Raw genomic sequence first — 17,699 nt, forward strand, 5'->3', positions numbered from 1 at the left:
ACCTCAGTCTGAACTCATACTGCAGTACTGAGGGGTTTCTTGGCTTCTGTCTGTGCTTCAGCAGAGGCTGAGACAGTTAGCACAGATACTGGATCACTGCCCTGTCAGCTGCTGCAGTCAAGGAGCTGGCTCCCACTGCCACAGGGGAAATGATGGGATCCAAGCTCTGTGCAGTGCCCTCTGTCACATTGGGACTGAGCTTCTCCATGCCCTTTGATAGACTGTCTGACATGGCCTGCTAATGTACCAAGCATCTCAGTGTGCACTCCCATCAACCTCCTTCTGTAGGCCTCCCATTAATGTCCCCATCTGTATTCCTAGCAGCAGAATGTGCCCTCCATGGAGTTGGCACACTAGGTACCCATTTCCCCTGGCAGCTCACCTGTGAGATCACGTTACAATGCCCCCTCACCAGTGACCTGGGTTTGAACTTCCGCCTCCTCATGGCTGTGAGGAGGTCCCCAGCCGGTACTTCCTGGGAATCTGAAAGCAGCCAATCAGAACGGGCGGGTTGGGATGTTGGAGGGAGAGGCAGAGGAAAGCACCAGATCCATGGTCCCACAGTCTGCAGCTTTCATTTGATTCCCCATCTCAGGGTGAGAGTGAGGAGGGGATTGAGAGTAGCAGGGGCAGTTACTCACCGTCATCCTTAATGTCCCCCATGAAGCCATGGGCTCTGTTCCAGCTGTCCCCATGATTCTCAGCATATTCACAGAGGTCCCTCTGTGAATGAAATGGTCCTGTCCCCACTGATTCTGTCGGCCATGTAGCTATTATGGAGAACCTTCTCCTGTAAAATGTGATTGAGTCTGTTGTAGTGTGTCGGGGTGATGACCCACAGCTGAATAGCTGGATGGGAGTAGGAGCAGCAAGAGTTGGTGTTGGTCTGTGTGCGTGTGTGTGTGTGTGTGGTTAGTGAGAAGGGTTTGGAGTATTGAGTGGTTAAGAATATGTTGTACACTTGGTGGGATGTCCCAATGGAGGGAGCATGCACTCACCTTTCCCACACACGTGAGACCATACACTATTTAGTGGCAGGGCCAGGCATTGAGGTGCCATCTCCCTTGCAATCTGTCCTGACTCTATTTGGAAGCTCTTACATGAGGGCCTTCAGTCTGCCCACAGCTACAAGGTGCCTCCTCCCTAAATCCATTAAAAAATGGAGCTCTCTCCTTCACCTGATGTCTCAGTTTCCCTGACCTTCCTATTCCAACATGGAATTTGTGCTCTCAACACGGGCAATATACTTCCAAATCTCAAAATGGCAGCTGTAATCTATCTGCCCAGGCACAGCTCCCTCTGCAATACAATTGTTACTCTGTATGTAACTTCACTGGCCTTCAAAGATTTGATAATTTTATTGATTAAATTTTGGGAATGAAATCGATCTGTCAGTCTTAGAGAATCACCTAAAGCACAATGTATCTTTCCCCATTCGTTCCTGCATCACTTGCAGTAAGATAAAGCAGCCCATTCTTCTGTTGTCAGAGTGAACTGAAGGCTGTTGCTGACAAGGTGGCAAACTGCTTCCTCTTTACTCCTGAGTTTTTCTGCCACACAGTGAGGTTTGGGTTTGAGACAGACTGGTTGTGGAGAAGACAAGTGAAAGCCTATCGTAGCCTATTCTTCACATTAACACTGGTCATGAGGCTGTATACAAAATATTCAGATACATGGTGACCTTACACCAACATCTGACTTATAGTTACAACAGGAAATGATTAATCTGTTTCCTTCCAGTGTTGATGCCCATGTCTTCCAGAGAGTCACACCTTCCAGTGTTTTTCCCAGTGTATTTATACCCAATGATGTGCAGCTCTATGACATCTCAGCAAGCTTGCTCCAGGGTCCTATTACCCTTACACAACACTGGGTTATACAGAAAGCACAATGATTGGAGATTTGCTGCAAAGGTCATTTGGACCCCCTCATTTCAGATACTTCTGCCCATTTTCAGGGATGATGTGGAGGTTTTTTAGATTAGATTCCCTCCAGTGTGGAAACAAGCTCACCGGGCCAACAGTCCACACCGACCTTCCGAACAGTAACCCGCCCAGACCAATTTCCCTCTGACCTATGGACCTAACATTATGGGCAATTTAGCATGGTCAATTCACCTGACCTGCACATCTTTGTGACTGTGGGAGGGAACCGGAACACTCGGTGGAAACCCACCCAGACACAAGGAGAATGTGCAAACTCCACACAGACAGTTGCCCGAGGTTGGAATTGAACCTGGGACCCTGGTGCTGTGAGGCAGCAGTGCGAACCACTGAGCCACCGTGCCGCCCCTTTAAGAATATCATGCTCATGTTGGACTGGAGTGCACAAATTAAAAATCACACAACACTGGGGTATAGTCCAACAGGTTTATTTGGAAGTACAAGCTTTCAGAGTACTACCCCTGACGAAGGATCAGCGCTCCGAAAGCTTATACTTTCAAATAAACCTGTTGCACTATAACCTGCTAGTTTCAGGGAAGTCTCCCATTTCGTTGCTGAGTTCCTGCTCATGCACTTCGCCTTGCCTCACAGCTACAGGAGCTCACTGTGTCCCCATGGCTACTGGAGGTGCTGGGGTCACTGGCAGAGGGGCTGAGGATGCTCTGTGTGTACTCGGAGCACACTGAGAGAAGGCCCCGAGACAGAAGGAGTCTCTTCTCCTCCGTTGCAAGGGACACCTGCCCCATTGTGTGATGGGGAGATGGAGGAGCCCCTGGGAGAGACTCTCCAGCTATGTTGTTCCTCTCTCACCTGGTCACCCTGTGGGTGTGTATCCATCAAGTGACCTGCTGGATGTAGCTCACCATGAGGGGCACACACCCATCGATACAGGAAGCATGACACACCCACGGCTGGGACAGGATAGCACCGATGGCCTGAATGGACTCCTCCATTGTCCACCCATGGGGTTGTCAACCCCTGGCAGCTCCCTCACCTCTCGCTGTGACTGCAGCAGGTTCCATGTTACTGACTGCAGAGGCCCCTCATCAGCCTGGGGCTCAGCATGGGCCTGGCCTCTACCAGACCTCTGTCTGTCAGTGGCTTCAGTCATCACAGCCTCCATCAGCTGCTCAGGAGAGGCAGTGATGTACTCACCAGCTTGTGACATTGTATCAGATAGTGAGCAGATAGCCACTGCCCGGAGAGGGTCTGTGTTGGTGGGGGGGTGTCGGGGAATGATGTGATGCTGCATCCTCTGAAGGATCCTCCTTCTCCGAGTGGAATACAGCTCCCTGGTCTCAGCAGCTGACTGTCCTTCTGGAGCACGGAGTCCTGTCTGAGAAAACACAAACAGTCAGGGGGTAAGGGCTTCAGATCCCCTCCTCCCAGCCCTGCCCTGCCTGTTGTGAATCTCTGTGTGCCCAGTGGTGACACAGGAGCTCAATGCCCCCTCACTCTCTTTGCTGTTCCACCTCACGGGGGGAATGGACTGGAAATCAAACCCTGCTATTCCCAGAGTTATGACAAAAGCTAATGATTTTTACATCATATTCAAAACTCCCTCATTTACTTGTCTTTTTAGATCCAGGTTAACAGAAAACATGGACCAGGTTTTCATACTAAGCTATTTCCTTCAATTTATTCCTGGTACATCAGTGTCACTGGCGAGGTCAGCATTTCTTGCCCGTTGGGAATTCCCTTTGAGAAGGTGGTGGTGAGCTGCCTTCCTGACCCACTGCTGTCCAACTCAGACTTTATTGCGATTGACACAACTGAGTGGCTTGCTCGGCCATTTCAGAGGGCAGTTGGAAATCAACCAAGTGATCCTGATGAACAAGATCGCTCTGCTCACAGGATGAAAAGTTCTTTTGAGATGGTGCCAGGCCCTGTCTTTCAGTGAGGGGACACTGAGATTGGCACCTCATTACCCACTCCCACTTACCCATTCAGCATGTCCCTCACCCCCGGGTCTGATCACCATTGGGCCTTTTCCTTGTGTGGGAACAGCACCCGCTCCTCGTGCCAACACCAAGATGGGCCCCATCATTAAAAACAGAGGGTTCAGGGATGCTCCAAGTCCATAAACTGCATTTTCTGTCTGATTCCCATTCAAACTTCCTGAAAGATTGATGAACTGTGGAGTGCTGGGATAGTCCAACAGGTTTATTTGGAAGCTCTAACGTTCAGAGGCGCTGCTCCTTCATCAGGTGGTTGTGGAGTATAAGATTGTAAGACACAAGATTAAGAGCAACATTTTGTGATCTGTCTTATGATCCTACAGCACAACCACCTGATGAAGGAGCAGCGCTCCGAAAGTTAGTGCTTCCAAATAAACCTGTTGGACTGTAACTAGGTGTTGTGGGATTTTTAACTTTGTCCACCACAGTCCAACACCAGCTCCTCCAAATCATATCCCTCATTCAGAGTGAAGGTCGAAGTGACAGATCGTCAACTCCCTTAAAACCCACTCTCTGCCTCGTTCAACCTGTCACCATGGAATTATTAAACAACAAGGTTACATTGTCACTGGCTTGTTCAGTAAAAGACACTGGAAACTATTACAAACAATCTTATTATCATTGTGCAGGTGGGCCCTGATGGTCGGATGGAGGTCACTGCTGTTCAGATTTCTTTGCCATTTGCGTCACCTATATTCGGGAACCCGAGGGCCGTTGTCACTCAGTTGAAGAACGAACCCTCCGTCCAGGTAATGGAAGGAACCCACTCCCTCTGAATCTGTATTGATATGGATTCCAGACTGTCAGTGTTTCTGTTTGTTATTCCCTTTGTGGATGAATCTGGGGATTATTCTCTCTTTATCTGGAACCTGCTGTGTCTCCAGTATTACTGACATGGCTCCTCCTCACTTCAGGAGAAAGTGAGGTCTGCAGATGCTGGAGATCAGAGCTGGAAATGTGTTGCTGGAAAAGCGCAGCAGGTCAGGCAGCATCCAGGGAACAGGAGAATCGACTTTTCGGGCATAAGCCCTTCTTCAGGAATGGGGAAAGTTTGTCCAGCAGGCTAAGATAAAAGGTAGGGAGGAGGGACTTGGGAGAGGGGCGTCGGAAATGTGATAGGTGGAAAGAGGTCAAGGTGAGGGTGATAGGTCAGACTGGGGTGGGGACGGAGAGGTCGGGAAGAAGATCTCAGGTTAGGAAGGCGGTGCTGAATTTGATGGATTTGACTGAGACAGGGTGGGGGGAGGGGAAATGAGGAAACTGGTGAAATCCGAGTTCATCCCTTGTGGTTGGAGGGTTCCTAGCCGGAAGATGAGGCGTTCTTCCTCCAACCGTCGTTTTGTTGTGGTCTGACGATGGAGGAGTCCAAAGACCTGCATGTCCTTGGTGGAGTGGGAGGGGGAATTGAAATGTTGAGCTACAGGGTGGTTGGGTTGGTTGGTCCGGGTGTCCCAGAAGTGTTCTCTGAAACGCTCCACAAGTAGCCGGCCTGTCTCCCCAATATAGAGGAGGCCACATCGGGTGCAGAGGATGCAATAGATGATATGTGTGGAGGTGCAGGTGAATATGTGGCGGATATGGAAGTTTCTTTTGGGGCCTTGGAGGGAGGTGAGGGGGGAGATGTGGGCGCAAGTCTTGCACCTCCTGCGGTTGCAGGGGAAGGTGCCGGGAGTGGAGGTTGGGTTGGTGGGGGGTGTGGATCTGACGAGGGAGTCACGGAGGGAGTGGTCTTTACGGAATGCTGATAGGGGAGGGGAGGGAAATATATCCTTAGTGGTGGGGTCCGTTTGGAGGTAGCGGAAATGACGACGGATGATGCGCTGTACATGGAGATTGGTGGGGTGGTAGGTGAGGACCAGTGGGGTTCTGTCCTGGTGGCGGTTGGAGGGGCGGGGTTCAAGGGCGGAGGAGCGGGAAGTGGAAGAGATGCGGTGGAGGGCATCGTCGACCACGTCGGGGGGGAAATTGTGGTCCTTGAAGAAGGAGGCCATCTGGGTTGTGCGTTTTTGGAACTGGTCCTCCTGGGGGCAGATGCGGCAGAGTCAAAGGAATTGGGAGAATGGGATGGCGTTTTTACAGGGGGCAGGATGGGAGGAGGTGTAGTCCAGGTAGCTGCGGGAGTTGGTCGGTTTGTAGTAGATGTCCGTGTTGATTCGGTCGCCTGAGATGGAAATAGAAAGGTCGAGGAAGGGGAGGGAGGAATCTGAGACTGTCCAGGTGAATTTGAGGTCGGGGTGGAAGGTATTGGTGAAGTGGATGAACTGTTCAACTTCCTCGTGGGAGCACGAGGCGGCGCCGATACAGTCATCGATGTAGCGGAGGAAAAGGTGGGGGGTGGGGCCAGTGTAGTTACGGAAGATGGATTGTTCCACATATCCTACGAAGAGGCAGGCATAGCTCGGGCCCATGCGGGTGCCCATGGCTACTCCTTTCGTTTGGAGGAAGTGGGAGGATTGGAAGGAGAAGTTGTTCAGGGTGAGAACCAGTTCAGTCAGTCGAAGGAGGGTGTCAGTGGAAGGGTACTCACTTCAGCTAAAGGCAGGCTTTAATTCCTGGCTTTAGGTGAACAAGATCTTATATTTACAATCATCATGTCATCATCTGAGTATATCTGCATTTTCCCACCCCATCTCCTCCTATATACCGCGAGAATAAATCTGTTTATTGACCAAACATCGAACTACAGGAGATTAAGGTGACACGGTGACTCTGTGATTAGCTGCCTCTCAGCACCAGGGACCCGGGTTCGATTCCAACTTCAGGCGACTGTCTGTGTGGGGCTTGCACATTCTCCCCGTGTCTGCGTGGGTTTCCTCCGGGTGCTCCGGTTTCCTCCCACAGCTCAAAGATGTGCAGGTTAGGTGAATTGGCCAAGCTAAGTTCCCCACAGTGTTCACATGTATCTAGGTTAGGTGCAGTAGTCGGGGAAAATGTAGAGTAGAAATTGTGTTGCTGGAAAAGCGCAGCAGGTCAGGCAGCATCCAGGGAACAGGAGAATCGACGTTTCGGGCATAAGCCCTTCTTCAGGAATGAAGGCCTCACCTTCATTCCCCTACGCTCTCGGATTAATGAGTTCAACACGCGGCGTGACATCGAACAATTCTTCCGCCGCTTTCGCCTCCGTGCCTACTTCTTTAACCAAGACTCTCGCCCACCCTCTGACGAGCCCTTCTCCCGCCTCCAACACACCCCATCCACCTGGACACCCCGTGCTGGCCTCCTACCTGCCCTCGACCCCTTCATAGCCAACTGCTGCCGCGATATTAACCGCCAACTGAACTCCTCCACCCCTCTCACCCACTCCAACCTCTCACCCTCGGAACGTGCAGCCCTCCACTCCCTCCGTTCCAACCCCAACCTCACTATCAAACCAGCAGACAAGGGAGGCGCAGTAATAGTTTGGTGCACTGACCTCTGCACCGCTGAGGCCAAACGCCAGCTCGCAGATACCTCCTCCTACTGCCCCCTTGACCATGACCCCACCCCCCACCACCAAACCATCATCTCCCAGACCATCCATAACCTCATCACCTCGGGGGATCTCCCATCCACCGCCTCCAACCTCATAGTCCCACAACCCCGCACCTCCCGCTTCTACCTCCTGCCCAAAATCCACAAACCTGACTGCCCCGGCCGACTCATTGTCTCCACCTACTCCTGCCCCACCGAACTCATCTCCGCATACCTTGACACCGTCCTGTCCCCCTTAGTCCAAGAACTCCACACCTACATTCGGGACACAACCCATGCCCTCCACCTGCTCCATGATTTTCGCTTCCCCGGTCCCCAGTGCCTTATTTTTCTCAAACAGAAAATGTAGAGTAATACTCTAGTGGAATGGGTCTGGGTGGGATACTCTTCGGAGGGTCGGAATGGACTGGTTAGTAAATGGCTTGTTTCCACACTGTAGGGATTCTATGATATTATTGATCCAGACCTGTGGATAGCAGTATGTCCATAATCAGGATGTTATTCAGTGTAAATGGCTGGGACAGGGGCCTCGATATTAATGGGGAAAAGGGGAGGGTGCAGGGAGCCCAGCAGGGGGTGAAGGACCTGACCAAGTAGACAAACAGGAGGCTGGAAGAACACAGCAAGCCCGGCAGCATCAGGAGGTGGAGAAGTCAATGCATCAGTTCTAACCCTTCATCAGATAAAGAGAGGGAAGGGGAGGGGTGGGGAGAGCAGCAGAATGGTGAGGCAGTGATTGGTGAACACGGGTAGTGGGTACGACCTGGTTGGTCAATGGGAGGGATAGGTCCAGTTCGGAGCTGGAAGGAAGGGTCAGTGGATGGAATGGAAGGGAGGGGGTGGGGCTGGTAAGGGAGATGGGGGGATGGGTGGGAAGGTTATTGGAAATTGGGGAACTCAGTGTTAAGTCCTTTGGGCTGTAGGCTGCCCAGGCCAACCTGACAAGGCTGGGGAGGTGGAGCTCCTCAAGATCTTCCCTGGAGGGAGACATTTCCATCATTCTGTCCAGCCTCCCGAGTGACAGTCGGCCAGACTGACTGCCTGGTTTACAGCAAGAGCAGAAATGTCGGGGAGATCTCATGAAACATGCAAGAGCAGGAAATGGAATGAAATCAGAATGTGCTGGAGAAACTCAGCAGGTCTGGCAGCATCTGTGGAGAGAGAAACAGAGTTAATGTTATCCATCCAATCTGGCTTTTCTGATGAACTGAGGAGATGTGCTGGGAGTGTGGCTGAATTAGGCCGGGTGTGAATTGTTGTATTTCCCAATGACAGGTTGTGGTGTCGAGATAAAGCCGTGTGTTTACAGTTTGTCAGGTATTACACCAGACTGTGGGGCTTCCTACTTGGTTTACATTTGGATCCCATGAATATTCATGAACATAAAAACCCAGTCCCTCCTTGAAGCCCCAGTCAGCAGTGTGTGAGAATCTGGTGAGCCCGGTTCACGTTAGTTTCCCGGTGATGTACAGAGGCAGGTTTCTGCAGTTTGGTCTGAGGGCAGCACTTTCTCTTGGTTACGGCACAAGGGAGAGGGACAGAAAGCTGGCAGCTGGCATGGAGCATTGGGAATGGCCAGGTTGTGGCAGTGAGGGGAGCTGGGGGAATGGGGTCAAGGGGGTGGAGGGATACACAAGGAATTCAGGGGAGGGCAGAGGTGGGATAGGGAGTGGCGATAGACTGGGAACAGTCAGACAGGGTAAGGAAATGAGGGGCCTTGAAGGGGGTGTCAGTCCTGTCCACATTTGGCTCCACCTCAGGCTGTTAGCTGATAAAGTCATTCCCGGACGATGAGTTTATCTGTTCCCACTGAGGCACATCCCACAAGGAGCTGATGATGGTCTGTTCCTCACCTGAACCATGGTGAGAGCAACATGCAGAGGCAGTGAGACTCTGGGTGGACAGGGTGGATCTGACAGGGAGTACCCTCTCTCCTCCAGCTGGGATCAGAACAAGATCAACTCCAGTGAGACCAAATGGGAACCTTCTGGATATACAGAACGCCCAAGGCCCAGGTAACTTTAATTGTGTCCCAATCCCAGCTGATGGTGATACTGGACACATCAGATCTCAGAGTGAAACCTGACCTGATAAACCACAGTAATATGGAACAAAGAACGGTGGGTACTGGAAATCAGAAACACAACACAAAGTGCTGGAGAAACTCAGCAATTCTGAAGAAGGATCACTGGACTGGAAACATTAACTCTGTTTTTCTCTCTGTACATGTTGCCAGATCTACTGAGTTTGTCCAGCACTTGCCTGTTTTCTTTCAGATTCCCAGTATCCACAGATCTGTGTTTTATATTGGGCTGAGGCGGGTGTTGGGTACATTCCCTACGGCTGTGTCCCCACAGACATGGCCCGTTGTTGAACTCCAGACAAAGTGGAAGATGTTTTGAGTGACCTCCACTGTCCAGGAGTGGAGTATGGGCCAAAGTGACAGCACATTGAGAAATGAAGAAGCATCTCCCAGCTGGTGACCAGCTCCTTAACTCCAATGGAGAGGGAATGTCACTTCCCCATCCCAGTTTCAGTCACCTCACAGTGACCCACACCTTCCAGGTTCTAGCACACACCTCGGCTCCTCTGAATCACATTCCCAGCACCTTCAGGTAGTCTGCTGGGACAGGGCAAAGGGCAAAGGATTGATTGGCCCAGTTCTGAAAAGGAACAGGAGCCCATTCTTGCTGCAGTTGATCTTGTGTCCTGAAGCCAGTTTGAACTGGTCACAGATTCTCATCAATCTGATCACTGACGTGGATCTGTGCAGAAAGCAGTGATGTTTTCCATGTGCAGGGATGATTTGAACTCAGTGCCTGCAGTACCTGGCATTTTCCCTTTTCCTACACCTGCCTCCTTCCTATTGTACTCAGTAAATGGTTCAATACAGCACACAAACAGGACGGGAGAGAGGACAGCCCTGCCTAGCTCCATCTCTGATCGGAAAGCTTTCCGATTCCCACCCATTATTTAAACTGTCCCACTGATGTTTGTGTAGAGCAGATGGATCCAATTGTGGAGTCCCTGCATTAACCCCATTTGAAGAGCAAGTTGATTAAGTAGGTGTTGGATATTCTTCCAAAGGCCTTCTCCTGGTCCAAGCAGACAAGACACGTCTCCAAACCCCTCTGGCCTCACTGAGGTGTTTGTCCAGACTCTCCCTCATACTGCTGTCTGAGACCTCCATGAGAGAGAACAGCAAAGACTGAGGTCTTTCTGCCTGTGGGCTTCCCATCCTAAACTCCGATGCAGTAGGACTTGCCATCCAGCCACAGCAACAATGAAGGTGAAGCCACTGCCTAGAATGACCAGCCAGGAATTCACCAGCAGCAGTGGGAGCTGCTGGACACCAGCAGGTTACTGGCTGGTTTGAGTTGGGTGACATGTTGATTCACCACTGTCTAGCGTTTTTTACAAAATTACATCTTTAATATGAAGGTGACCGCCCACAACCTCCTTAACTTTATGGGAAGGATAAACTGTTTCCCTAGACTGGAACACCTAGGCCAGAGAATTATACATTATTTCCTTCTGACCAGATCGATGGCCCATGGAACCATTGCTGTGACCACTGCCTGTATGCACTGAGCTGCAGTATTTCACATTCCTGTCAATACAGCAAACAGCACTGACCTTGGTGAAGGACACAAGGTCAAATCACTTTGTTCAGTGAACATCTGCTGGACACAAAATGGAGGCAATCTTGATACATCATAAAACTCAGTTGGTTCCCAGTGTGATGAAGGTTCAGGAAATGTTATTATCATTTGGGAACCTGTGTTCTCAGGCAGGAGATGTATTGATAGCTTTCAGCTTGATTTTCATTTCTAAAGTGTGTTAAGAATGGAGGAACACAGTTTTATTTCATTTTTGAGTTTTGTTATTGGTACTGAAATGTTGGACAGTTTGTTCATCCTCACTTTACTGCGGGTTTCCAGACTGGAATAGACCTTGAGGTGGACAGTTGAGTGCATTAGAAAACAAAACTTATCAAAACAGAAACAGCTGTTGTCTACTGACAGGGCTAAAACAACACAGAAAGGCAGAATTGTACAGATAAATCAAAGGATACTTGTAGGTTCAGTCACACCGAAGAGCTACTATCTATTTAGCTGTCTCCAAAATCTCCTGGAGGTCAGTAAGGCTGGCGGAGTTGTGGATAGTGACGAAGGATGTTGTAGGTTACAGAGAGACATAGATAAACTGCAGTGCTGGGCTGAGAGGTGGCAAATGGATTTTAATGCAGACAAGTGTGAGGTGATTCACTTTGGTCGGAGTAACCGGAATGCAAAGTACTGGACTAATGGTAAGATTCTTGGTAGTGTAGATGAGCAGAGAGATCTCGGTGTCCATGTACACAGATCCTTGAAAGTTGCCACCCAGGTTGACTGGGTTGTTCAGAAGGCATAGTGTTTTCTATTTTATTCATAGAGGGATCGAGTTCCGGAACCAAGAGGTTATGCTACAGCTGTACAAAACTCTAGTGTGGCCACACTTGGAGTATTGTGTACAGTTCTGGTCACCACATTATAAGGAGGATGTGGAAGCTTTGGAAAGGGTGCAGAGGAGATTTATTAGGATGTTGCCTGGTATGGAGGGAAGGTCTTACGAGGAAAGGCTGAGGGACTTGAGGCTGTTTTCGTTAGAGAGAAGGTTGAGAGGTGACTTCATAGAGACATATAAGATAACCAGAGGGTTAGATAGGGTGGACAGGGAGAGCCTTTTTCCAAGAATGGTGACGGTGAGCACAAGGGGGCATTGCTTTAAATTGAGGGGTGATAGATATAGGACTGACGTCAGAGAGTTTCTTTACTCCGTAGTAAGGGTATGGAATGCTTTGCCTACAACATTAGTAGATTCTCCATCTTTATGTACATTTAAGTCGTCATTGGACAGGCATATGGACGTACATGGAATAGTATAGGTTAGATGGGCTTCAGATTGGTATGACAGGTCGGCGCAACATCAAGGGCTGAAGGGCCTGTACTGTACTGTACTGTAATGTTCTTTGTAAAACAGAACAGACCAATTATACCAGTATGAGCTGAATGAGGAACTTTAATGTGAAAACAGGGGGATCCTCCTATTCATGTACCTGTCCAAATGTCTTTTAAAAGTTTTATAACTGTACCTGCATCTGCCACTTCCTCTAACAGTTCATGCGACATATGAACCAGCCTCTGTGTGAGAACATTTCCCCTCAGCTTCCTTTTAAATCTTTCTCCACTCAGTTTAAAATTATGCGCTCTAGTTTTGAACTCCCTAACTCTTTGGGAAAAGTGTTTGTTACTTAACTTATCCATGCCCCTCATGATTTTATAAACCTCCATAATTAATTGGGGGTGGGGAAATTATATCGCTATTAGACAGGAGCTGTGGAATATAAATTGGGAACATTGTTCTGCAGGAACTGTACAACAGAAATGTGAAGGCTGCTTAAGGAACACTGGTTGAGAGTGTTGGATAACTTTGTCCCACTGAGACAGGCAAAGGAATGGTCAGGTGAAGGAGCCTTGGATAGCAAGAGAAGAGGAGCTTCTTATCAAGAGGAAGAAGGAAGCTTACTGAAGGTTTTGGAAGCAAGGATCTGGCACAGCTTTGGAGGATTACAGTATAGCTAGGAAAGAACTCAAAAATGGTCTGAGGAGAGCTAGGAAGGGGCATGAAAAAGCCTTGGGGGAAAGGATTAGGGACAACCCAGAGGCAGTCTACGTGAGGAATAAGAGAATGATCAGTGAGAGGGTAGGGCTGATCAGGGATAGTGGAGGGAACTTGTGCCTTGAGTCTGAAGAGGTAGGTGAGGCCTTAAATGAGTTTTTGCTTCAGTGTTCGAGAGAGGGACCTCGTTGATAATGACAACATTGTGGACCAGGTTAATAAGCTTGAACAGATTGACATTAAGGAAATGGATGTGCTGGAAATTCTGGGAAGCATCAAGTTAGATAGGTCCCCAGGGCCAGACCAGATATATCCGAGGTTACTACAGGAAGTGAGGAATGAGATTACTACACCTCTGGTGGTGATCTTTGCACCCTCACTCTCCATGGCAGTCATGCTGACTGATTGATTGGAGGGAGGCAAATATTGTTCCTGTGTTCAAGAAGGAGAATCGGGAAATCCCTGGGAATTACAGCCCAGTCAGTCTTACGTCTGTGGTAAGCAAGGTACTGGAAAACATTGAGAGATAGGATTTATGACAATCTGGAAAAGCATAGTTTGATTAAAGATAGTCAGCATGGCATTGTGAGGGGCAGGTCATGCCTCACTGGCCTTATTGAGATCCCTGAGGATGTGATGAGACAAGTTGATGAAGGTTGAGCAGGGGATGTGCTGTAAATGGATTTCAGTAAGGCATTTGATAAGGTTCCCCAGGGTAGGCTCATTCAGAATGTTAGGAGGTATGGGATATCGGGAATTTTGGCTGTCTGGATACAGAATTGGCTGGCTGAAAGAAGACAGTGAGTGGTCATGGATGGAAAGTATTCCTCCTGGAGCTCAGTGACCAGTGGTGTCCCACAAGGATTATTTTGGGCCTCTGCTCTTTGTAGTTTTTACAAATGACTTGGATGAAGAAGTGGAAGGATAAGTTAGTAAGTTTGCCAGTGACATAAGGGTTGGTGGTGTTGTGGATAGTGTTGAGGGCTGTTGCAGGCTACAACGAGACATTGATAGGATGCAGAGCTGGGCTGAGAAGTGCAGATGGAGTTCATCGGTCCTTGCAGAAGGCAGAGAGGGGTAGGGACGGCAATGTGTTCTTGGTGGTGGGGTCTAATTGGATTTGGTGGAAGTGTTTAAGGATGATGTGTTAGATGCAGAAACTATTGGGGTGGTAGGTGAGGACAAGGGGGATTCTGACTTTATTGTGTTGGGAGGGGTGGGAGTTTAGAGCAGTTGAACGGAGAATGAAGGTGGTGTGGTGGAGAGCTGTCTGGATGACAGAGGGAGGAAAAGCATGTTGCTCGAAATAGGTGGACATCTGGGATACTCACGAGTGGAATGTTTCCTCATCCGAGTAGATGCGGCAGAGGTGGAGGAATTGGTGAAGTCGATGAACTGCTCCAGTTCAGTCTGGGTGCAGGAAGCTGCACCGATGCAGTCATTGATATAACGGCAGAAGAGTTGGGGTACATTGCCTGTGTAGGTGCTGAAGAGAGACTGTTCGATATAGCCAACAAAGAGGCAGGCATAGCTGGGGCCCATGTGGGTACCAATGGCCACCCCCTTGATTTGGAGGAAATGGGAGGAGTTAAAGGAAAAGTTATTGAGGGTGAGGACCAGTTTGGCAAGGTGGAGGATATAGGTGAAGGGGGATGGGATGGGTCTGTTGGAGAGGAAGAAGCAAAGGGCCTGGAGGCCATCCTTGTGAGATATTAACATGTATAAGGACTGCACATCGATAGTGAAGAGATAGCACTGGGGGCCAGGGAACTGGAAGTTGCTGAAGAGATGGAGAGCGTGGTTGGTGTCGCAGATGGAGGTGGGAAGTGCCTGAACTGAGGGGCAGAGGATGGAGTCGAGGTAAGACGAGATGAGGTCATTGGGGCAGGAGCATGCCGTGACGGTGGGTCGGTCGGGGTAGTTGGGCTTGTGGGCCTTGGAGAGCAGGTCGAACCGGGCAGTTTGGGGCTGGGGGACTATGAGTTTGGAGGCAGTGGAGGGGAGATCACCGGATGCAATGAGGACACAGACAGTGCAGGTGATATTGGCTTTTGGCTTAAAGCCAGGATTGTGCGCAGAGTGGAGGAACAGCAGGATGTTGGGGCCCACGGACATAGATCCCTCAAAGTTGCTGCCAACTTGATCGGGTTGTTAAGAAAGTGGATGGTGTTTTGGTTTTCATTAACAGGGGGATTGAGTTTAAGAGCCAGGAGGTTTTGCTGCAGCTCTATAGGACCCTGGTTCGACCACACTTGGAATATTGTGTTCAATTCTGGTCACCTCATTCGAGGAAGGATGTGGATGCTTGAGAGGGTGCAGAGGAGATTTACCAGGATGCTGCCTGGATTGGAGGGCTTGTCTTCTGAAGAGAGGATGAGTGAGCTTGGGCTTTTCACACTGGAGAGAGGAAGAGAGAGAGGTGACTTGATAGAGGTGTACAAGGGAATGGGAGACCTAGATAGAGTAGTTAGCCAGAGACTTTTCCCCAGGGCAGTAATGGCTGTCACAAGGGATCATAATTGTAAGGTGATTGGAGGAAGATATTGGGGTGATGTCAGAGGCAGGTTCTTTACTCAGTGAGGGGTACGTGGAATGCACTGCCAGTGACGGTAGTAGAGTCAGAGACATTAGAGATATTTAAGCGACTGTTGGACAAGCTCATGGATGGCAGTAACCTGAGGGGTGTGTAGGTTAGGTTGATTGTCGATTAAGGTTAAGGTAAATGCACAGCACAACATCGTGGGCTGAAGGGCCTGTCCTGTACTGTGCTGTACTGTTCTGTGTTCTGTGTTTGAAGCGCACTCTTTAACCTCCTATGCTGCAGTGAAAAAGTCTTGTAGCTTTTCCAGCCACTCCTTATAACTCAAACCCTCCATTCCTTACACCATCTTTGTGAACCTTTTCTACATCCTCTCCAATTCAACCATATCCTTCCTGTACCATGACAACCGGAACTGTACACAGTGCAGGTACACAATCCCTTATCCAAAGTTCCAAAATCAAAAAATCTCTAAAATCCAAAATTGTTTTTGTGGAGTGTGGAGCGCCATTTTGGCATGTGAACAGGTGACCCAACTCCATACCCACTCGATTCGCGTCACTCAGATGTGACGTGGTGTGGCCCAGCGCTGACAGGCATCAATTGTGTCTCAGTGCTTGTACTATTCACACGTGTATCTGCTGTTAGGTAATACTTTTCTCATTTCACTGTGAAAATGTCATTTATTCCGAATCCAACAAATTCCTAATTCAGAAAACCATCTGGCCCCAGAAAAAGGATTGTGTAACTGTACTCCAAAATTGGCCTCACCAATGTCCTGTACAATCTCACCATGACATCCCAACTGTTTTACTCAATGGTCTCAGCAATAAAGGTGCCAACCACCTCCTTTCCCACCCTGTCTACCTGTGACTCAACTTTCAATGAACTATGTACCTGAACCCCGAGGATTTTCTGTTCTACAACATTCCCTCAGGCCCGACCATTAACTGTGTAGGTCCTGCCCCTGTTTGTTTTACCAAAATGCAATACCTGACATTTATTCAAATTAAACTCCATCTGCCACACCTCAGCCCATTGGCCTAATTGATCAAGATCCATTTGTAATCTTGGATTACAATCATCACTGTCTCCAACCCCACCAATTTTGGTGTCATCTGTGAGTTAACTGGCCCGTCCTCCTATATTCTCATCTAAATCATTTACATCAATGACAAATAACAGTTGGCCCAGTGCTGATCTCTGTGGAACACTGCTGGGTACAGGCCTCCAGTCTGACAAAGAACTGAAAACGGGACTCCTGAATGGTATGTTGCCTCCCAGGTGCTCGGGTCAGGAATGTCCCCGATCGGCTGCAGAGCATTCTGAAAGGGGAGGGTGGACAGCCAGTTGTCTTGGTGTATATAGGCACCAACGACATGAGTAGAAAATGAGATGAGGATCTGTAAGAAGAATTCAGGAAGCTAGGAGAGAAGTTAAAGAGGAGGACCTCAAAGGTAGTGATCTCGGGATTACTACCAGTGCCACGTGCTTGCCAGCATAGAAATGAAAGAATAGGTAGGATGAACACGTGGCTTGAGAGATGGTGTAGGAGGGAGGGGTTCAGATTTGTTGGACATTGGGACCGGTTCTGGGGAAGGTGGGACTATTTCAAAATGGATGGTCTACATCTAAACCAGACCAAAACCAATGTCCTTGGGGGAGTTTTTGCTACTGCTGTTGGGGAGGTTTTAAACTAATGTGGCAGGGGTCTGGGAACCAGAAGAGAAAACTAGTAGACAGCGAGGTGGAGGCTGGAGGTTGTAAGAATTATGAAAATAACATTAACAAAGGGAAGAATAGGCAGAGAGCAGATGAGTGCAAAAAAAAACTGATGGCCTGAAATGCATCTACTTTAATGCAAGGAGTATAGTGTGTAAGGCAGATGAACTTAGGGCTTGGATTGGTGCCTGAGAGTATGACATTATTGCAATCATAGAGACTTGGTTGAAGGAAGGGCATGATGATTGGCAATTAAATGTTCCAGGATATAGACACTTCAGACAGGACAGGGAGGGAAGTCAAAGGGGGGTGGTGGAGGGGTGTTGGATTTCCATTGCTGGTCAGGGACAATATCACGGCTGTGCTAAAGGAGTACACTATGGAGGTTTTGGGCAGTGAGGCATT

The 17,699-nt window shown here is 49.1% G+C and overlaps 1 protein-coding gene across 1 annotated transcript in view; it reads left to right on the forward strand.

Moving 5' to 3' along the window:
- Positions 1-17,699, forward strand: part of LOC122546991 (uncharacterized) — an 88,078-nt gene that overhangs the window by 12,619 nt on the left and 57,760 nt on the right. The window contains exon 5 of the mRNA XM_087995606.1: positions 4,531-4,650. Within this exon, the coding sequence (XP_087851732.1) occupies positions 4,531-4,650 (120 nt within the window). The remainder of the gene's footprint in view (positions 1-4,530; positions 4,651-17,699) is intronic.

This window comes from Chiloscyllium plagiosum, unplaced genomic scaffold (genome assembly GCF_037043375.1).
Source record: "Chiloscyllium plagiosum isolate Xiang-an unplaced genomic scaffold, Cpla_swu_hap1 HiC_scaffold_17, whole genome shotgun sequence".
NCBI classification, from domain to species: domain Eukaryota; kingdom Metazoa; phylum Chordata; class Chondrichthyes; order Orectolobiformes; family Hemiscylliidae; genus Chiloscyllium; species Chiloscyllium plagiosum.